Below are 21640 nucleotides of genomic sequence, written 5' to 3'. Positions count from 1 at the left end.
CACTCCAGATCCTCCCTTGTTTGTCTATCTGTCATTCCTTCCATTAGGAGAGAGAAAGCCTTTTTTTTCCCCTTTAAATTTCCTAGGAGGGATTTCTAGGGTCTTTCCCTCAGGAATTAGTTGTAGGAATAATTGGGCCAGTGGAGTGCAGGAGATATATCCAGCGCAGCCCGTGGACTCCTAGAAAAAGTGACCTAGATCAAGCAGCTGGTGGATTGAGGACTATTGTGGGGACCCCCTGCCACCTACTGACTTACAGCTGAACCCACATTCCCAGCAGCTTCAGCCTGGGGGCTGGGGGAGGGGGCAGAGAGAGCTCAGAAAGGCGGGGGAGGGTAAAGAGGACTGCGAGGTTGCCCCTTCCAGGACCAAGCGCCACGTGTCACCTCCCCGCCCCCCCAACCTTTCCTCACACACAGAAAGGAGGATAAGGTGAGGACGGAAGGCAGGGGGAATAAGTAGGAAGGTCGGCTGTGGAACTCCAAGCTGGCTCGGTGGGTATTAGCATAGAGCTTACTGCCTGTGTGAGTGTGAGGGGGAGAGCGAGAGAGAGCAAGGGAGGGAGAGAGAGGCAGGCTGCGAGGGGAGAGGAGAAGGAGAGGGGGAGCCAGCGCTCCAGCTAGCATGAGGACGGGCTTCTCTTCCCGTGCTCAGTTAATCTGGCTGTCAGTTGGTGTTAACGCTGCAGTTTAAGTGCTCCGATTCCAAGGGAAACAGACAAACCTCACTGAAGGAAGGAAGGAAGCAAGCAAGGAAGGAACAGCAGGAGGAAAAGAACAGGCAGAACAGCGAGAAGAATAAAGGGAAAGGGGGGAGAAACACCAAATCTATGATTGGACCTGGGCTTCTTTTTCGCCAATGCAAAAAGGAATATGCAGCACATTTTTGCCTTCTTCTGCACCGGTTTCCTAGGCGCGGTAGTAGGTGCCAATTTCCCCAACAATATCCAGATCGGTGAGTGAGGGGGCAGCCTGGGGAGGGACTTTCTGGGTCTGGCCAGGGATTTTCTGGGGCGTAGGGGTTGTGTACCCCCTCCCCGATACTGACTGTTGTGCTTGGCTCCCTAAAGCTGTGCTGCAGTAACAGAAGGGAGACTTGGGCTGCCAGCCAGAGGAGGGGGCTTCTCCTGATCGGATGAGGGCAGAGGGGAAGTGTTCGCACACATACACACATCCCACTCGCACTCCAGGCAAGAGCATGTGAAATGGAGGAACTATCGCTTTGGAGGAAAAAAAAATCAGGCTGAAAGGGGTGGTGGGTGTTTAAGGAGTTAACTGTATTGCTTGGTAGATGGTGCTTGATTCCATTTTTAATGTAAGTATGTATGGTGTGTGTGTTTTCACGTGTGTGATTATATATTACATATGCACATATATATGTAATTGAAGGAGGCAGTGCTTTCTCTGCTAGGAGACAGAAAAGAGACCCTCTAGAAGAAGGAGTGAGGGGTGCTGGGTATATTGCAGCCACTGAAATAATGCCAGAAGGCCCCCACTCCAAGGCGGGTAGGCTCCCTCTCCTGCTCTGGACTCCTCCAGCTGCCTTCCCTTTGCTGTCTGCCATGCTGCGCTGGTGGTCTCCACTCCCCCGATCCTGGAACTTCCTAGCCTGCCTTTTCTCCGTTCCTTCCTTGCCCCCTCCTCTTAGATTTCCTGTCCACAGAGGTCTACCTTTTACACACACAAGCACACACGCGTACGTACACATGCTCCTTTCTCCTCCTGTTGGCTGTCCGTTATCCTTGTTACTGGGCTCCATCCTCTCAACTTAGAGGCAGGTTGCAACATGCTGCATGCTTTTCTTGTTCCCCATTTCCCCTTCTTAGTTGTTGCACTTCTGAAAGGCCCCGCCACCCTCCCTGTATTTCTGAGGGAACTGACAGATATTGCTACTCCTGATAATCATGAGGGAAAGCAAAACAAACAGGAGCAATAACGCCAACCACAAAGCATGTCCACAAGGGCTTGGGGCTTCCGTGTGACCAGGATTTCAGTGTCGTTTGTGTCCCAGAATGAAGCAAGCTGCTGTGTTTGGAAGCATCTTTGTTGGTTTAGTTTCTAGTCTCTCTTCCCTGGTAGGGAGATAGCTCCACTAGGGAAAGTTCGCATTACTGGGAGTTTGTGCCCTTTTGTGAGTGTGTGTTTGAGGGGGGACATGGTGCAATTGATATTTTGTCAGGCATATGTGTGCTGCAGTACCCATCTCTTTCGGCCTCTCCAACTAGCTGGCGGCTTGGAGTGGTCATGGAGTAACTTGCTTTGTTTCCTGACACCTGTTAAGCTACATCCTGAAGTGTGTATGTATCTGTGTGCTAGTGCCTTACACACAAAACTTCCTGCCTTCAGGGGAGACACTTCCCTTGTAGCCCAGCCTGTAGCCTTCTACTCCCCAACCTCCCACCCCTTCTCTTTCATTCATTGCAGAGGAGGAGAAAGGGGACAGGGCAGTGTTTGGGGTGTGGTCGTCTGGGGGGAAAGGGGAGCATCAGAATCAATAATTTTTTTGTTGTTTTTATTCTTTAAAATGGGGGCACATGTACATGTGGAAATCACTGGCTCTTACATGTGGCATTGTTTACATTTGTGTTTATATACTACCTATCCTTTGTGGATGGGATGTGTTTGTCTAGTGTATTTGTATATATAGCAACTGGTATAAATGCATGAGAATGTTTTGTGTATGTGCTGTTTTCTCATGTATCTCTGCAGATTTTTAAAATTATATTTAGCCCTACCTTGGTTGTTTAACTGATAAAGCCATTGCTACTGTTTTCAAAAACAGAGATTGAAGCATTAAATTATAGAACAGAATGCTGAAAATATCATCGCCATCAGGTAGTACTTGATTCTATTCGTGTGACCTGTAACAAAAGGCTTGCAATCCATGTATTGGTTCTTAAAAATAAACACCCACTCTACAAGAAGTTAGAAGTGCATTGTGTTTGGACTATGATTACTGTCAGATCTGAGATAAACTTCTATGTAAACATCACTGTAGTTCAGTCTCTAGAAATGGCTGATTTTAATTCACAGAAATGTAATTGATTTACATGTTGACAGTAAATACAAAGGTAAGCCATGAACTCTTGTTTCTCGGAACAGGCACCCTATCAGGCACTTTGCTATACCTTTTACTAGAATAGAACGCTTGTATCCTCTTGAGATTCCTAAGATCCCACATCTTTGAAGCACAAGGTTCCACCATGCAAACACACAATGGCAATCCCTTATGTAACAAGTCATTCCTAGGTAACTGGGATCATGAGTGGTGAAAGAAGAAGCAAAACATTGTTTGCAGAAAAACAAGTGTTTTTAGAGAAAATGAATAATAAACCTCAGGGGCAATAGAATAGTTAGATTGCATGCAGGTCTTGCTAGGCCAAAGACTAAGAAGTGTCCAAGCAAACAGTTATAGTAGTGGAGAAGCCCACAGGGTCCCAGAGCTATATTTCAATCACCCTGCAGCATTGATTAGTACCTAATTCCCATAAAGCTCTCTGGTGAGAGATGGGGTTGATATAAGAAAAAGTAGACATGACAAGAGGGTGAGGGGGCTTATGTATATGTTTATATAAGAGAATAGCAGTTCCTAGGTGGTTTGCACAAGGGAGGAGGCAGAGAAATAGCACAAGTCTCCTGTTTTCTCTGACTTTAGCTGAGTTGAGGGGTACACAATCAAATGTCTGAGCAAAGTAATAGATATTAGAGGCCCTTGTCACAAAAAAGCTCATCTGTAGGAGCTTAAGTGTCAGCATCCAGTTAAGTCTATTTGAACTCTCATCTCTACCGCTCAAGGCTACAGCTAGTGAGTTTGGCATGGGGAGAAGAAGAGGACTCATCTGGGGTGAGTTGTGAGGAACTAAAACCTATCTCTAGCCCATATACCATGTTGCATTTTCTTTTCTCCTAGGGGGATTATTTCCAAACCAGCAGTCACAGGAACATGCTGCTTTTAGATTTGCTTTGTCGCAACTCACAGAGCCCCCGAAGCTGCTCCCCCAGATTGATATTGTGAACATCAGTGACAGCTTTGAGATGACCTATAGATGTAAGTAATTGTTTCTATTTCTGAGATGTCTTTCTGCGCTAGACCAATGAAAGGAGGGCCTGTGGGTAGCTGGTGGTGTTGCAAAAATGACTTCAGTTGCCATTCGTCTTCATAAGAGAAAGCCCTCCAAGAAAAATGTCTAGAGGCTTCTGAGTGATTCCAGCAGTTGGCATTTTAGCCCCTGCAATGCTTCATGGAATGGATTTGCTTTTTCACTGTCAGCTAACTTTAAATGCCAGCACGATGGGTGCTTGGGTTGACTGCATCTTCCCTACCTTGCAGAGGTTTTCTGGTCCAGCTGAGAGTTTTGCACATACGAAACTTCTGAGAGACATAGAATTAAGGGTCCTGAGTTTATGAAAATGTGGTCTAAAATGCTTAAGGCATATCCTATCCACAAGTTAAATGGACAGAATGTAGCTTGATAAGAAAAAATAGCTGAGAAGTTGTATACGTCTGGTTCTTCATTTTCGGAAGTGACCAATAATTATTACAACTTGGCACCTTGGTCATTTTTAAAATGGCTTGAGAAGATTGGTTGTTTAAGACACAGTTTGTAGGATGGTCATTGAGCATCAAACAGAACAAAGGTGGCCTCAAGAAGCAGAAGGAATAGATAGATCTCTGACATCTGAATTGAATGCATTGTAAAATGTGGGCAACGAACACCATTCTGAGTTTTCCTGGCAACTAGGAATGAAAAGGAAGCCTGTGCTCACATGATTGGCATTTTATGACAGATGAAAGCATAAAAATTAATCAGGAAACACATTTTCCCTTCAGGGATTAAGCTCAAGTAAAAATTTATGGCAGGGAAGTGTGAGCTGAATTCACAAGAACAATATGAGACCCCAAACTGGATTGAATTGGCACAATAGTCTTGCTGTGTCACTGTTGACTTGGTGACTTCTGCTGAGCTGTCTGTGATGGAAGGCATGGACCATATTTCCTTTGTGTCTTTCTCATAGTCCCACTGGTGAGTTCCCAGTGATTCGAATAGGCTATGTTTTGAAGTCTCAAAATGAGAAGTCAGAATTCTTTCTATCCCTAAGACCACTCCTAAAATAATGTTGATACAAATTCCAAGAACTATAATTATAGCAGATTTCATTTATTGAGAACTTACTGTGCATCAGAACCATGATAAATACTTTATAGTCATTTATAGTCACATTCATTACCATGTATTAAGCATTGACTACAGCCCATGTAATGCACTAATTGCTTTTCATGTGTTAGCTCATTTAATCCTCACAGGAGCTTTGCAGAGTACTAGACATTATCTTCCTTTTATAGATGAGAAAACTGAGGCTACAACAGGTTATATAACTTGCCCGAGGTTACTCAGGAAGCAAATGGTGGTTTTGAGACCCAAAGGCCCATGTTCCTGGATACTGTGATAGATACACTGATTCTTATGGTAACCTAATCAACTAGTGGGATTACCCAAGAAATGAAAGGGAATTTTCAGGGTCTTGTAAGGCAGAGGTCTAATAAAGCACCTAAGGAGAAAAACTTACAGTATTTCAAACTGTAGCTGTGATTTGCACAGGACTGGTCCATTGAATAAATAAAATAGCAATTCTTCATTTTGGTGATGCTGAGGTTGAAAATCTTGTCTACTGCGTTACTCACTACCCTTAAAAAAAGAGCTGAAGTTTAAATGTTGAATTGTAGTTTTATGAAACCATCTTTCTGGGAATCTAGAATAATACTGAGTAGCTATTTTGCTATCAGATAACCTTTCTTTTTTTTTTTAAATATGGCTTTGATCAGGGTCTTTGGAAGGGGCATTTGGGTGTGGGCATCAGTGTATCTGTAAATGTTTGCATGCATATACATGTGCTAATTTATTTCCTGGAGCAGGGCTCCATAGCTTTTGTCATACTTTACAGCTTTTGTATTACTTGCTTAGAGGATCAAGAATAAATAGCTGGTGTGTGTATTCACACATGCTACTGAGAAATGTCTACAGCAGGTCTTGGTTGAAAGAGATGTGAACCGCTCTCCTAGTGTCAAGATGTTGACTGGTACAGTAAGGTAATAAAAGACAAAAGTAGGAGAAAAGGTTCTAAGGCAAAAGGTGGTGCTTCTGTCTTTTTATCTCAGCAACCTAAGATTTGCTCTCTAATAGGGTTAATGACTGTTTATTAGGGAGGCGGAAATATGATACAGACAATGTTGTTCATTTTGGTCAATTAACCTGGAGTGGATGAATCTGAGTTCTTGAACTTGATGCTGCCATCCATATACTAGTGTACAGGTTTCCATGAATTCCTGTCTTGTTCGTTTAGTTAATTCTTTAAATGTTTCTTCAAAGGTATAAACTGAAAAAGATATTGGAAATACAGAGATGATAAAATGCCCTTGCTCTCAGGTAGCTTACAGTCTAGTGGGAAACATTGTTATGGGGATTATCTGAGAAGCAATAATCTTATTTTGTGCTTAGACCTTGTGTTTCTTTTCTTTAGCTCCCAGATCCCAAAGGGGATACTGGGCAATTTAGGTGGAGATGGTAGACTGGCTGGAGGAACCTCTTTTAATTTTCATGTGAGGCTAAGAACCCTTTAGGGCTATGTTCGCTGTAGCCCACTGGTTTGGGAAAACTTTACATCTGTCCCAGTTTAAATTGAGTAGAAAATGTCAGTGGGAGCACAGCGGTTTTAGGAAGAATACACTCATTAGTGATACATGGAAAACAAGAAAAGCATCTTATTCAGATTTAATTTTCTGTGCTGTGCTTTTTTCAAATCTGAATTAGTAGTTGCCTTAAATTAACTGCCCCATCAGTCTTAGATCTAGAAAATGACTAATATTATTTATTTTTTTCATAATTTTTGCTGTCATTTGATTTTTTCCTTTGCATTTTGCTATTCATTATCCCTCCACCAGAGGGTGGAGAAGGGAAGGGAGAGGAAGTGTAATGGGAACTGTGCATGCTAGACATGTTAGCAGCCACGGGACTGAAAATGAGAAGAGGCGGTTGTATGGTAGGGAAGGTGGGGAAGATAGAAGAGGACTATGGCTACTGCTACTGGCCAAGGTGAGAGTTTGGTGCCTTCTTTGTGTTCAATCTGTCTTGCTTCCCTTGTCTGCCATTATTAAAGAGTAAAGCCATTGAATCAGCAACCCAACGCCTTGGGATCTCCTCTAAGCACTCTTCCAAGCTTTCAGGGGTAGGGTTTGGGGAGATTGTGCATAGAGAAGATATTTACTGATCAGCTGCCCAGATTATCTTGGTGCCTTTGTGGTAAGTGTAAATAAAGGAATAAATGAAATGCTGATTGAGATTATTACCATTAGAGGTCTGAGTAGCATAGTTGCAACTTAATTCTTACCTTTTAATTTATTCATCTATTTATTCATTCATTTGTTCAGCAAATACATACTGAATGCCTACCTCATGCCAAACACTGGGACAGATGCTAGGAATATAAGGGCCAGGAAAGAAGGCACAGCCTCTTTCCTTGTAGAGCTAACAGTTTAGCCCAGAGGTTCACAAACTTTAGTGCACATAAAATTCACTCAGGGAGCTTGTTTAAAGCAAGACTAATGATGAACTTTCTACTTCCTCAATCAGGATATTCAAGAGTAGGCCCTGGAGGAATTCTATAGCAGTTATTATGGGATCACACTTTAAGAAACTCTTTAATCCAAAAAGTCTTCCATCCCTTTAGTAAGCGTTTTTGAGCCCTCAACCAAACCTAGGCATGATATAAAGTGCTACAAATGCAGACAACAGTAAGTTGCATTCCCTGCCCTGGAGTACTTTATCCATAGTAAGACTTTTTTTGTTCTGAACAGAGAAAATTAAAATGTAATGTTGCAAGTGCTATAGCAGCAATTTGTATGGAGTATTAAAGATGCCTTGAAGAGTGGAGTTGGTCTCTAGGAGGTGGTGATTTAATTGAGCCTCAAGGATAAATAGGGTTATCTATCTGCAGAAGGGGTCAGTAAATATAGCCATCCACAAGCCAGTTCCAGCACAGAGACTGAGTTCTGGGCCCACACACTGTGTACAAACCATGGAATTTCACATTAAAACTTGGACATCTTGTCTTGACTATTATTTTAAAATATTAAAATATCTGGCAACACTAGGGCCCAGGTCTATGTAGCCTCAATTTGCTGAGCTGGAACAGAGTAAACCTCATCTAGATGGCCTCTTTCCCAACAAGCCCATTCTTCTCATTTTCTTTACCTGCTGGCTCTGGCAAGCATTGAGTTTGCAAGCCCTGATTGATAGCACTGCAATGTTGTCTGTTTTGTGTCTTTATAGGTTAGCTTCACCACCAGAATATAAACTGCTGCCAGAAAGACCACGTATATCTATAGTTTAGTGTTGAGAACACTTGGAAATGCCCCTAATACAAATGAATAAATGTCTATAGGAGTCAGGGAATTACAAAGCATAAAAATGTTCAGAGCCTCAATGACAATAGGTGAAATGTAGCAACCCTAACTACAGTGGGATGCCCTCTGTTATGGACCTACTGGGGAAGCCCAGGGTCTTCCCAACAAGACATTAGGGACTGGCAACAGACAGATGGCCTTAGCTCTTGCCTGAGAATGGCTCATCAACTTCTGAGTTGCAACACAGATTCGTTTTTCTTGATCTACACAATGCTTTTTCATATTTGACATAAAAATCCAGATTTCTGGCATCTTTAAAAAAAAACTTAGGGCATTAAGCAACCCTGGACCTACATCCCTGTTCAACTTCTATTGTCTAGAGCTGAGAAGTGCTGCCCTTTTTAAATACATAAACTCTCAAGTTAACCAAAGTTTCCATTACTTCCTGTCTGATTGCTAGAGTAACCGAATTATGTTGTTTGGGCAGGCCCGTTAGTAGGCCAATCTGCTCACACCTGATTTATATCGTCAGCATTCATCATTTTATTATTTTGTTCTAATAATATCTATTATTTACCCTGTCAAAAATAATAATAAAAGACACCAAAGATGTATAACTTCTACCCTCAAAAAATTAGTCTGTATATAGTAATGAAGAGAATGGTGGCTGATGGTGGGATAAACAAGGATTATTTTGAAGACCTACTATGTGCCAAATACTTTACATATGTTGTCTTAAGTTTTTGTAACAATCTTGAAAGGTTATTATCACCATTTTGTTGATGATGGCACTGAGACTGAGAGAGATTGTGTCTTTATATTATGCAAAAAATAAAAACCTAAGCTAGTATTTAAAGCCAGTTTGTGGGGCTCCAAAACTCAATGAGCTTTCTCCCTTTAAAGATCTATGACTATGGCCAGGGGCAGTGGCTCATGCTTGTAATCCCAGCACTTTGGGAGGCCAAGGCTGGCAGATCATGAGGTCAGGAGATGGAGACCTTCCTGGCTAATACAATGAAACCCCGTCTCTACTGAAAATACAAAAACTTAGCCAGGCACGGTGGCACACACCTGTAGTCCCAGCTGCTCGGGAGGCTGAGGCAGGAGAATTGCTTGAACTCAGGAGGCAGAGGTTGCAGTGAGCCAAGATCGCACCACTGCACTCCAGCCTGGCAACAGAACGAGACTCTGTCTCAACAAAAAGAAAAATCTATGAATACATGGACAGAGAAAAGTACCATAGCAGTGAAATTGCCCAACAGTAGAAGTGTCACAGTGGAATTTATGATTCAAGCTTGAGAGCTAAGTCTTCCAAGGCAGAAGATATGACTGTGGATGATGAAAACTTCTTGGGGAAGGTGGAACTTCAGCAGGCATTAAAGGGTGGAGCAGATTTTGGTTGTGGAGTGGGAGGAGGGTATTTTGAGTGGGTAAAGTCACAATATTCCTCCTCGCCTCCCCTCACCACTGCTGCATATGCTTGTTACCATGTGGTGGAGAGTTGGGAGTTTGCCTCCTGCACCACACTATGTTCTCAGCTCCATGGCAGATGTCTACAGTTCTCTGGTTAATGTTACAGTCTGATGTTGGCTCCTCCATCTTCACCCGTGTCCTTACATTAAGGCACACAAGTGTTGACATTTGTCTATGATTGACTCTTGGCTCTTATTATAATATTGATAATCAGCAGCTTTTATGGAGAGAAAAATCCTTGTAAACATTTATTTCCCTGACTAGTGTGAAGATCCTGCTGGGATGAGTGAGCTTACTGCTCTCCTCTCAGACACTTAGGATAAAGTGATCATGTAGCACATTTGGAAAACTGGTAAGATTCATGAATTTGTTCATTCATTCATCCAAAACCCTTTTATTTTCACCTTCTATGGGGATATGCACTGTCACTGCCCCATTCCATACCTTTGCAGACAGCATTAGTTGATTACAGATTTTTTCCCACTGAATCTCAACATGGCCTCAACTTGGTGACAGCTGATGCAAGAGATGAAATCCATTTTTCATTACAAGGCATTGCACTAGAAATTGAGAAAAATAAAATGCATTAGGCATTGATTTTCCTCTTAAGGGGCTCAGGTTCTTATAAAGGAAGTAGGCATAAACCAAATCTGCCTCTCTCTCTCTCTCTCTTTCTCTCTGTCTCTGTCTCCCTCTTACATACACACACACACATACACATCCACACACATTCAGAAGAAGGAAGGAAAACCTTTAGTTGGAGGGATTTAGGTTTCATAAAGCAAGGACATTTGAGTTGAATTTGGAAAGATAGGTACGATGTAGATGGGAAAATATATATGTATATATTTGTACACACACACATGCACACACACACACACACACACCTGCCTGTCATGGCAGGTTTGATGTAGTAAATAGTACCCTGAGTTGAGATTTGAAGATATGGATTCAAATGCTGGACTACCTTCTTGAATCATTTAGGTGTAACCTTGGAGAAACATCCCCTCCCCCGAACTTATTTATAAAGTGAAGTTCATGGTCTCTGAGAGTCCTTCTGGGGCTGCATTTCTATGCTGGCAGCATATGGAAAACACCAGGGATATATGATTAATTGAAATTCTCTACCTTTGGCTAGCGAGAGGGTCCCTAAACAAGCTAAGAGTCTAAAAGCTCTAGACTTCCCTTCCAACAAGTTGCACATCCAGGGTGCATTCTGTATGCAAATGCTGAAGCATTAAGCCTACTTTGGGGCCTCAGATGAATTCATTCAATATTTAACAAATATTTATGGAGTGCTTACTATTGTGAACAAAACTGGAAAGCAGCCCTGTGCTCATGCAGCTCACCAGCTAATAAAGGAGGCTGCCATTAGATGGTCACACGAATGAGTGTATCATTATAGGTTGTAATAAACAATCTGAAAGAAAGGGCCATGATTCCATGAAAGCATATTCAAAGGAACCAGCTCTGTGCAGGAGGATGAATAGGTACTTGAGCTGAGGACTGAAGGCTTTGGTGATGCAGTGATGGGAACAAGAGGAGTGTTTGAGAAGCTTCCTGGGCAGAGGCCTGGCCAGGCCTTGTAGACTCTGTTATGGATTTTGATCTTTAGCTCTAAGACTAAAGAGCCCATGGAAGAGTTTTAAGCAGAGACATGCCATGGTTAGATTTCTGTTTTCTCATCAAAAATCAGATGCTTGATAGTACTTTGCCAAATTCACGTTTCCTGAAGATGTTTGGCTTGTGTTTCAATGGCCTTGTTTCTTTACTCCCATCTCCAGTTTGGGATGGAGTCTGGCAGATGGGCAGGAGGACGGGGACAGAGGCCAGGGAAAGGGAAGCTGATGACTTGGTTTAGGGGTGCATTGTCATCGTATGTGGCTCTGTGTGCCCATGGGCATTCCTGGAGATCGGAGGCTGATCCAGTGCAGTGCCTGGAGAAGTGGTAAGGCTGTGTGGAGGCAGGGATTCATTCAGAGTCCTCATTTATTTTAACAAGGAAGACATACATAGCACTGAAACTCAGCCTCTGTTCCAACCAGACAACTCAGTGGTCTTCAAATTCACACTGCCATTTCCTTCACTTGCACTTACAAACTGCTCCTTCCATACTGCTCTGTTGAAATTCTGTCCTGGTCAGCTCTAGCTCTTATTTTACCTTCTTTATTAAGCCTTTTTTCTCTTTCATATTCACATGGTCTTCTGCCCCTCAGCCCTTTTTACCATCCCCCTAGCAATGGTCACGCTTATCCCCAGGTTTTACTCAGCTGAACACTTGTCTTACCTGCGCAACTGGACTAAGCAATGTGAGGTCAATGACCTTGTTTACTTTAGCTTCCCATCACAGTCACCACCACAGAATAGTGTTCAGTGATGCTAGATGCATGAATGAATGAATGCCAGTGACAAGAATAAGCCTGAATCATTGCTTCTTGGAGTAATGCTTTTGAAATTATGAGTTTTGAGAGTTCCAACAGGCTGTGCTGTAAATACCTATGGATGGCTGTTGTTGTGTTTCTGCAAAGTTATGGGGGTGAAAACCAGGTGTAAGTCAAATTGAAAGCTCATTTTAGCTCCCACTTGACTATTGTCATGAAGGGTCCTAAATAAGGTATAACGTTCCATTTTCTAAATAAAGAATTTCTGATTCAAGCCCTGGGTTTGCCATTGATGTATGAGCCTTGTATGCATCTTGTGACTTTGGTGTGTCCCAGCCTACTGTCCAGAGAGCACAGGGGAGCCCAGGGCCATGGGAGGTCCAGGTTGAGGAGGCAGGCAAAATTGGGGCTAATGAGGCAGTTGGAGGCTAATGAAATTGATACCCAATGTTTAGGCATGTTCCCATGTGTTCATTGTGTGGAACCTCTAGGATGAAAATAAAGTTTTGAGAATAGCCTTTAGTTTGTCTACAAAAGTAATATATGTATTAAAGAAAGCTACAGGAATAGAGACAGCAAGCAAAATAAAATGTGTTTAATTATAGTACTAAGGATACATTTTCCATCCTTTTTCTGAACTTAACAATTTAAACATTAATAGATTTATATTACTATCTTATAACATGATTTTTTGCATATTATAACCTTTAGGCTACTTTCATTATTGCACATTCATTTTTTATGGTTTCATAAAAGCCTACTGTACATATGTACCCTAATTTATTTAAGCTGTCTCCTTTTATGGGATATCTAGTTTATTTCCCTTTTTTCTTGAAAACAGTGCTGTGATGATTCTCTCAATAAAAGTTTAATCATTTGTACATATTTTGTTATGATTTTAAGGGTACTATAAACCCAGTAGAACAATTTCCTATGAAATTGAATAGAATTTCTAGTATGTGCAGAACTTGAGATAACTTGTTTAATGTGAGTTCTGACATTGACTTACTGTATAACCTTGAAAAGCTTTTATATCCGATTTAGTTTCCAGATGTATAATATGGGGTGCTAATACCTGATTCTCAAAGTTATTAGAACAGGCAAGTGCCATTATTTGTATGAAAGAGTTTTAAAAGTCAAACATGCTAGGCAAATGCAGGGTAATATAATTAACCAGGCTTCTTGTCTATTAGCATCAAGTAAAATTTAACTAATTAATTTTTAGTGTTTTCCTAGGAAGGTGGTCATTACCCATAAATGAATCTATGTTATGGATAGGGAAAATTGAAATCTTAAGGCTAAGTTTATCCAAGATCTAAATTTATAGCAACACTAAGTCTGAAAGCATTTCTTTTCACTTATGATTCAGTCCATGAAAATGGACTAAATATGTGGATCATAGACTTTCTTTGGCTTAAGAAATTACTGTTTACAGAAATAAGGGGGAAAGCCCATTTGAGCAGTAAGCAGCTGGGACCCTTTTGGTGGCAAGTGACAGAAACCCAACTAACTGGATAGTTTTAACTTTAGGTATAGCCAAATTAAGGGACTGATTGATTTCATCAGGACTGAGACATGCCCTCTAGATTTTTTGGCTTAGCTTTTCTCTAAACTGGCTTTGCTCTCAGGCATAGGTGTGTCACATATCAGATCCTACTGCTGGCAGCCTTCACCTGCCCGGCTAAAACTCCAGTGGAAAGGAAACTTCTCTTTTCTCATCAGTTCCACAAAAATTCTGGACCTGATGTCACTGGATAAAACTTAGGACACATGCTCATTTCTGGATATAACACAGTGGCCAGGATATTGTATTCTTTTGCTTGACATAGGCCTAGTGAAAGCATCATTTTTAGAGCTTGGGGTAGTGAGAAGGACCAAAGGATTGTGGATTTAAGCCAGCGCACCAAAACTATATGAACATGGGGGAGGAATAATTCCCTCAAAGAGAATCAGGATGCTATTACCAAAAGAATGGAGATTGAATGTTTAATAGGCAAAACAGATACATATATATATTTTTGCCTATTAAGCATATATATATATACTATCTATATATAGATGCAAATGTATTTATTGTCTATTTTATGTATTTATTATAAATAAATACATTTACAATACATATATATGTATATATATTATATATATATATTATATCTATCTATCTAATCTATCTATCTATATATATATATATGTCCCCCATTGCACATCTTTTCAAAAAAGAAAATTCAGACAGGCTGGGGGTGAACCAATGTAGACAAAGGGTCAGCATGCTAAAGCCAGAAGAGCCACCAAAGAGACAAGGACATACAAGGGATTCTGGTGGGTAAGGCAAGATCAGAAGCCAGGACAAGCAAAAGGTCTGAAATTCAGGCTTCTGAGTTAATCAAAGCTGCAGGGGTCTTTGGTAATCCCTGTCCAGCCAGGAGCAAACCTGTGTTCACAGAACAGTTAGAAAGTGCTAGCCTGGTCTCTCCAGGCCACTCTGACAATATGTTGGGGCTGTCAGCTGTAAACTGTCTGGTGATCCTGAGGCACCTATACTCTGTCCCAGTGACCAGGACATTTCCTGCTCTACTCAAACACTCAAGCTATTGTGCACAAACTCTTTAACAGTCCCAGTTGGAATCTTGGCTGCAAATCTGATGAGCCCACACCACCAGATGGTAGGTTCTCCTAATTGGATCCATCCCCTCTAGTTTTTGGCAGGAACGAAACCTTCCCTATACCTGAAGAGGGGACAGGGAGAGCCAGGATCAAATGAAGGAGGCTTTAACTTCTGTTAAACAAGCAGAGATCTCAAGTTGGCTCCTGTCCAAGGCAAACGGGGCAGTATGGTTCTTTTACATAGGTCATGCATTTACAGGGGACTGATATCCTGACTAACACTGATGAGACACAGGACTGCAATGGTTGAAAAGCGGTTTAGCTACAAAGGTCAACTGATTTGGGGGAAGGTCCATTTGTTTATTCAGTCATTGATATTTGTGGAGCACTGTGGTAGATGGGATTATTGTTTGGCAATTATTTATCTCTCCCTCAAACTCCTTGGGAAAAATATACCTTCCTGCTTTATTAATGTCACATTTGGTCATGTGACATGCTCTGGCAACTCAGATATTAGCAGACGTGTTTCAAGCAGAGATTATGAGAAGAACATTCCCCAGAGAGCCTGCTGGTCTCATAAGAAAGATAAATACAGTAAGTAGAAGTGCCCCAGTCAACCCACAGCCCACAGACTAAAGTTTGAAGCAGAGCTCTCCCAGCTGACCTGAAGATCTGTGAGTACTATAGGAAATGCTCGATATTATATACCACTGAAATCAGAGATGGGTTTTTGCAGCAATAGCTGGCCAATAGAAGCAACTAGTGTGTGTTCCACACTTTGCTAGGCATTGAGGGAACACTGGAAATGACAGACATGGTCCTGGTCTCCATGAAGCACTATTATAGCTAAGAAGATAGATAATAAATACATTTACAAATAAAATATATAGAGAGAGATCATTACTAGGGTCATAAAGAAAATAGGATGTAGTGACATCACCACTATGGTAGAGAAGAACACCTTCTTTGAAGTAGGTGGTCAAAGAAGGCATTTCAAAGGAGGTGACTTTTGAGCTCAAACATAAAAGTTGGAAAAGAGCCAAATGAGAGTAAATTCCCCTGTGGAATGTCAAAACCCAGCCCCATGGGCAACTTGGATTGAGAATCTTGGTCTAGGCAGAGAAGAATGAGGTGCCCTGGAATAACCCCTGTAAACTAGGTCACTCACTTGTCTTAGGGCAGGTGCTAGCTTCTTTCTACCACATCATATGTGCAAGTCAAGGGCTGGCAGATACACTCGTTGCCAAGACTAGATGGCCTCAGGCATTGGAAGCCACTGAGCATAGCAAGACAGAGAGGAGGAGGTATGCTAGGGCATTCCTAACAGTGAGGTGATGGAATTGGCTATACTTCTTGGCCTGGCTCCAGAATAGTCAAGAGTTGTTGCTTATTAGGATGGCAAGAAGGGTGTGTGTGTGTGTGTGTGTGTGTGTGTGTGTGTGTTCATGCATATATTCATTCTTTCACAGAGGAGGAAAATGAACTAGATGGCTTCTAGATCCCTTTCCAAGTGTGTGATTATAAAAAGGATTCTGAGATTTAAATTATGTGTGAAGGAAATGTTAAATTGAAGAACTTCATCTTAGCTCTGTGCCAAGCTCCATTTGTTAATTGAGGTGGTTAATTAGAAAGGAGTCTCCCGTGAGCGAGCAGGATAAGCTCCAGCATCCCTAACCTATCTGGTAAAGGCTATAGAAGTGTCACACCTACAAGGGAGAGCAAAGAACATCTAATGCAAGCCCTCTGTTTAATCTTCACTCCAGACACTGAAAAGCAAGAGTGTTGGGGGACAGGAAGCTCACAGCATCCATATGGAATTTAGACTCCAAGTAGTTTATTAGCTTTGGGAAAATTATTTAACTTACACTACACTTACTAGCTCCTCTTCCTTACTCCAAGATCACTCTGAATACTTTAAAATATGGTTGGACCTGGTGGCTCACACCTGTAATCCCAGCACTTTGGGAGGCCAAGGCAGGCAGATAACTTGAGGCCAGGAGTTCGAGATCAGTCTGGCCACCATGGCAAAACCCTACCTCTACTAAAAAATATAAAAAATAGCTGGCATGGTGGCATACACCTGGAATCCCAGCTACTTGGGAGGCTGAGGCATGAGAATTGCTAGAACATGGGAGGTGGAGGTTGCAGTGAGCCAAGAGCGAGCCACTGCACTCCAGCCTGGGAGACAGAGTGAGACTCCATCTCAAAAAATAAAATAAAATAAATAAATAAATAAAAGATGGTTTCTACTCTGATGTAATGAACCAAGTATTCTAGGGTTATGGAAGAATTTCTCATCAGCAAATCCATCTACTTATGTCTCTGTTTCTTGCAGCCTAGGGCTGATGGAAGTCTTCACACCCCTTCCAAGAACCACCCCCACAACCCTCCACCACCCCCACATACCCCTACAAGAACGAAGCTTTGTGGGGCTATGTGCTCCTTAACACCACCACAGGGGCCCTCTCACACTCTTTCTGCTCCTTTTTTCTCAGCAGTGTCTACCCTTTCCCCAGGATCCCAGCCTATACATTCTGAGTTCAACATATCAACACCAGAGCTTGGCATCTTTCCTGCCAAACCCGTTGCTCTTTTCTCACTTTATGTCTGTTCAATCATTCAGCCTTAAAATATGAGTGTCTGGTTTCAACTTTTCCATATAATCAATATTATGTGTTGATTTCGCCACCGCTATGACTCTTGAGTCTATCCCCATTTTATTCTTTTCCCACAGGATTGTAGCTTTTGCCTTCTGACTGTTATCTTCATGATATAATCCACTTATAGGTGGCAGATCAATTTATTGAAGACTATTTCTGATCATCAAGCTTCTTGTCTCAAAAAATATATATCAGTAGCTTCCCGTCTTATTTTAAATTCAAACTCAGACTAAAATATGTGTGTTTCAATAATGGGTCTCAGCCTGCCTTCCTTTTGAGACTTATCTAAACCCTACACTCTATGTTCCAGCCAAATTAGGCTACCTAGTGTTGCCACAAACATGCCTCTCAGTCTTTCACAGCTTTGGTCATGCCACTGATTCCATCTGGAATAGTCCCCACTACATTGAGCACCTACTCTCTACTGGACTCTGAAGATACCACAGAAAACAAAACCAGCAAACTCCCTGTACCCTTGGGGTTTACGTCCTGGGAAACAAATACATATAATGATTTCAAATACCAGTTAAATAATACAAACATAGCCAAATAGAGTCATGGGACAGAGAGTGAGCTGTAGTGTTACATTAGATGGGTGGTCAGGGAAGATAGGCATCGCCTGAAGAGATGATATTTTACCTGAGCTTTGTTACAATCCATAGAACTTTCTGTGGTGTTGGGAGACATTCTATATCTGTGCTGTCTAATATGTAGGCACTAGCAACATCTGCCCCTATTACGTATTAGAAATGTGGTGAGTATAACTGAGGAACAAAATCTTTCATGTGATTTAATTTTTATTAATTGTAATTAATTTAAGAGTCACATGTGGCTAGTACTGTCATATTAGACAGCGCTAATCTAGATTCTAGAATATTTCAGACAGAAAAAAAAACAGTAAGTACAAAGGCTTTAAAGTGAGAGTGAACTTGTATATTCAAAGAACAGAAAGAAGGCCAGTGGAGCTAAAGCATGCTGAGGAAAGAGACAGGGCATTTTGTAAGTCATGATAAGGAATTGACATGGAGTTTAAATGCAATAAAATCACTAATGGATTTTTAAGCTTGGGAGTGCAGTGATGTGATTTAATTTTCAAAAGATTACTGTGTCTCCTCTGTGGAGGAAGGAGAAGTGATAAATTGACATGAAAACAGTATGTGTCAGTCAGTTTTTGCTGCATAACAAATAACATCAAAATCTCAGTGGTTTATAACAAAAGCTGTTTTAAAAAACAATCACAGTCTGCAGGTTGCAGGTTGCAGGCTGCAGTCTGCAGGTCAACCATGATTCTGGTTACACTGTAGGCTAGGGTATGCTAAACTCCAGGAGGGTTCAGATCTGCCCCATGCGTCTTCGTTTGGGTATTGAGGGTCAAAGGGCAGCAGCTACAAAAAGACCTGCTCTCCTCATGGAGGGGCACAGGAGCACGAGAGGCTAAGCTTTATTGTGCAAGTATATTTAAAACTTCTGCTCGTGTCATGTTCTCTAATATTCCATTGGTTCCAGCAAGGTATGCAGCTAAACCTAATGCTCATGGGGCAGAAAATACACTCTGTCTTCTAAAAGGAATTACAAAGTCATATGACAAAAGGCATAGATGTATAATTTTATAACAATATCCAATGTACCACAGAGGGGACTCAGGAGGTTCCTACAATAGTCTGGATGACAGATAGTGGTGGCTTGGAAAAAGTGGTAGTAGAAGAGATGAAAGAGGTGAGATTCATAAAGCATTCTGAAGAAAGTATGTACAGTATTTAGTGAGAGAATGAAAGTATAGCGTAAAGAAAACAGACCATTTTCCAAGGTGCTTCTCTGATGCTACCACAGCCCTGTGAAGCTGCTTCTCCCTCCCTCAATTGTAGCTGATTTCCTTTTCTCTTATCTCACTGGCTCTCTTTTTTGTGCTGCTTTTATTGGCCCATTTCGACTTTCTACCTTCTGTGCTTGACAGGTTTTATCTATTGTTAAGATGCTGAGGTTTTGAGGGCAAGAGAATAAAATTATTTGTATTTGCAACCCAACTGCCTAGGGAATAGACTCAATGAATATTTCCAGGGCAATATAATGGTTAAGAGCAAGGACTTTGGAGATATCCTCATTTTGGATCTTGTGTGATCTTCATAATTGACTTAACCTCTCAAAGCCTTGGTTTCTTATTTTATAAAGTGTCAGTAATCATACATTCCTTTTACAATTGTGCAGATTGAAGGACATCAACTTGGAAAGTGCTTAGCATAAGGCCTGGCATAGAGTAAGTGCCCGATAAATGAGAGCTATTATTGTTTGTTCAATTTAATTGTTTGTGATGACAAGCTTCTTTGGAAATGCCCCCCAGAGTCTTCATCAGAAAATTCAGTGTTCTTGTTGAAATGAGGGGCATAGAGAATAAAAACACTCTGGATGGGATTTTGCAGTTTAGTAAGGAGATCTCTAGATCTAAAGTCTCTTTGATCTGAAAATGACAGCAACAACAAAACCCCAAAATAGAGCCACTTTGCTACTTGTTTCATTTTACCATCTGCCAAGACGGTTCTTTTTAGTTCTCGAGGTCTTGCTTAGAGTCAGTTGCCTTAAAATAATAAAATAAAATTTAAATCTGGTCCGACACTTATTTGGGAGCGAGAAGACAAACTGCTTTAACTAAATACGTAGCTAGTTGCTGCTGGAGTGAAATATAGGGCAATGTTGACTAAAGTGTTTTAGGAATGAACTGCTCTTGGAAAGTGAATTTCAGGATAAAACTGAGGATTAATCAGAACTTGCCTTTTTTTTTTTTAACATTTGTAATTGAGACAGTTTCTGAAATGTACTTTTCAAGCTTTCTTGGCTTAGTGAGATGACTTTGTTGATCCTAGTTTAAAGTTGCCTTGATCATAAGTATCCTGTAAATCCAGCAGGCATTGTGAGCAGAGATTGTCTGAGATTGCAGATGAGAATGGAAAGGTTGGGGGTGAAATAGCTGAAAAACAGTGCATGAAAGAGGTGAAAAGTTAACATGGTGAGTCTGGACATCTGCATGAGGGTTTCTTCAGAGCTCTGCAAGATACATTTGGAAAAGTAGGTTGGGTTCAGACTAGAGAAGGCTTTGAAGGTCAGGAATAAGTATTTGAGAGACAAAATAATATGTTTAAGTTGCATCATTGATATCCCAAAGGTCTTGTTTATAAGCAAATAAAGGATGATTTTATTTAGCAAGTACTAAAATAATCCTCAGCAAAAATAAAGTTACCTGACATCAAATGATGCAGAATATCCACATTTCTACATAATAAACTCTACAGGGTTCATTTTTAAAGTGTTTTAGGAACTCATCTAGTCAATGCTTCCCATTAGAACTCTGATGTTCTGAGGATATTAATAGGTTATTTGGGGAGCATTGGGGGTGATGAGGGAAGGTTGTGTGGTCATAAATTTAGTCATGCTGATTAAGCAAAGTATGAGGGGTGCTGTTTTAGGATTTTGAGGACCCTTTAAAATGCTAATGTGTCTTGTTAATTTCTAAAAAGAGGATACAGTATGTATTTTCCAAACTTAGTCCCTCTGTAGCCCCCAAAACAGGTGGGTCCAATTGCCTGGTGGGTGACAGATCAGTGACCACAACCAAGGAGTATTTTAAAAAGGGATTTTATTACTTGCAACAAGTAAGGATGACTGACACTGAGGATAGTTCCCAAAGCGGTGCCTGCCCAAACAAAGGTGAACACAGGACTTTTATTGACCTGGTTGGCTGAGTCATTGTATGTAGAGGTGAAGTAAAGGCAGTTCAGATGCAGGCGCAGTCACAGATCATGCTTTTACATACATGGCAGGTATAGGAAATGTTGAATAAGCTCATCTCTGGATGGGGATTTTAGTACATTAATAAAGGGAGTTCACTAAAGTTCATCTCCAACTCAGACATCTCAACCAGTTTTTGTTTTTCCTGGGCTGGGTTTCTTCCTGGAATCTTTTTTGAAACAACAAGAACTCAAGATGCAGTAATTTCTGTGTGTACCCAACAATCTGGGGACCCTGAGTTATAATTCTTTTTGCTGAATTTGTGAATAATGTCTTGTGACGTTTAATCCTGTTTTACATATGGTGAAACTAAGGCCGAGAGAGTACACAGGGATTTATCTG

General features: G+C 41.2%; 1 protein-coding gene across 5 annotated transcripts in view; it reads left to right on the top strand.

Annotated features, from left to right (window-relative positions):
* The first annotated feature begins 475 nt into the window (after positions 1–475).
* LOC105482410 (glutamate ionotropic receptor AMPA type subunit 1) overlaps positions 476–21640 on the top strand; it is a 322484-nt gene continuing 301319 nt past the window's right edge. For 2 of the 5 annotated variants that reach the window (XM_071098179.1, XM_071098182.1), the window contains exons 1-2: positions 543–954; positions 3910–4047. In XM_071098179.1, the coding sequence (XP_070954280.1) occupies positions 873–954; positions 3910–4047 (220 nt within the window). In that variant the 5' untranslated portion in view covers positions 543–872. Of the gene's footprint in view, positions 495–542; positions 955–3909; positions 4048–7000; positions 7091–21640 lie in introns of those variants that run through there. The other 3 variants (XM_071098181.1, XM_071098178.1, XM_071098180.1) reach the window with 3 other exon arrangements.

This window comes from Macaca nemestrina, chromosome 6, assembly GCF_043159975.1.
Source record: "Macaca nemestrina isolate mMacNem1 chromosome 6, mMacNem.hap1, whole genome shotgun sequence".
NCBI classification, from domain to species: Eukaryota; Metazoa; Chordata; class Mammalia; order Primates; family Cercopithecidae; genus Macaca; species Macaca nemestrina.
This window is presented reverse-complemented; position numbering and strand designations above follow the sequence as displayed.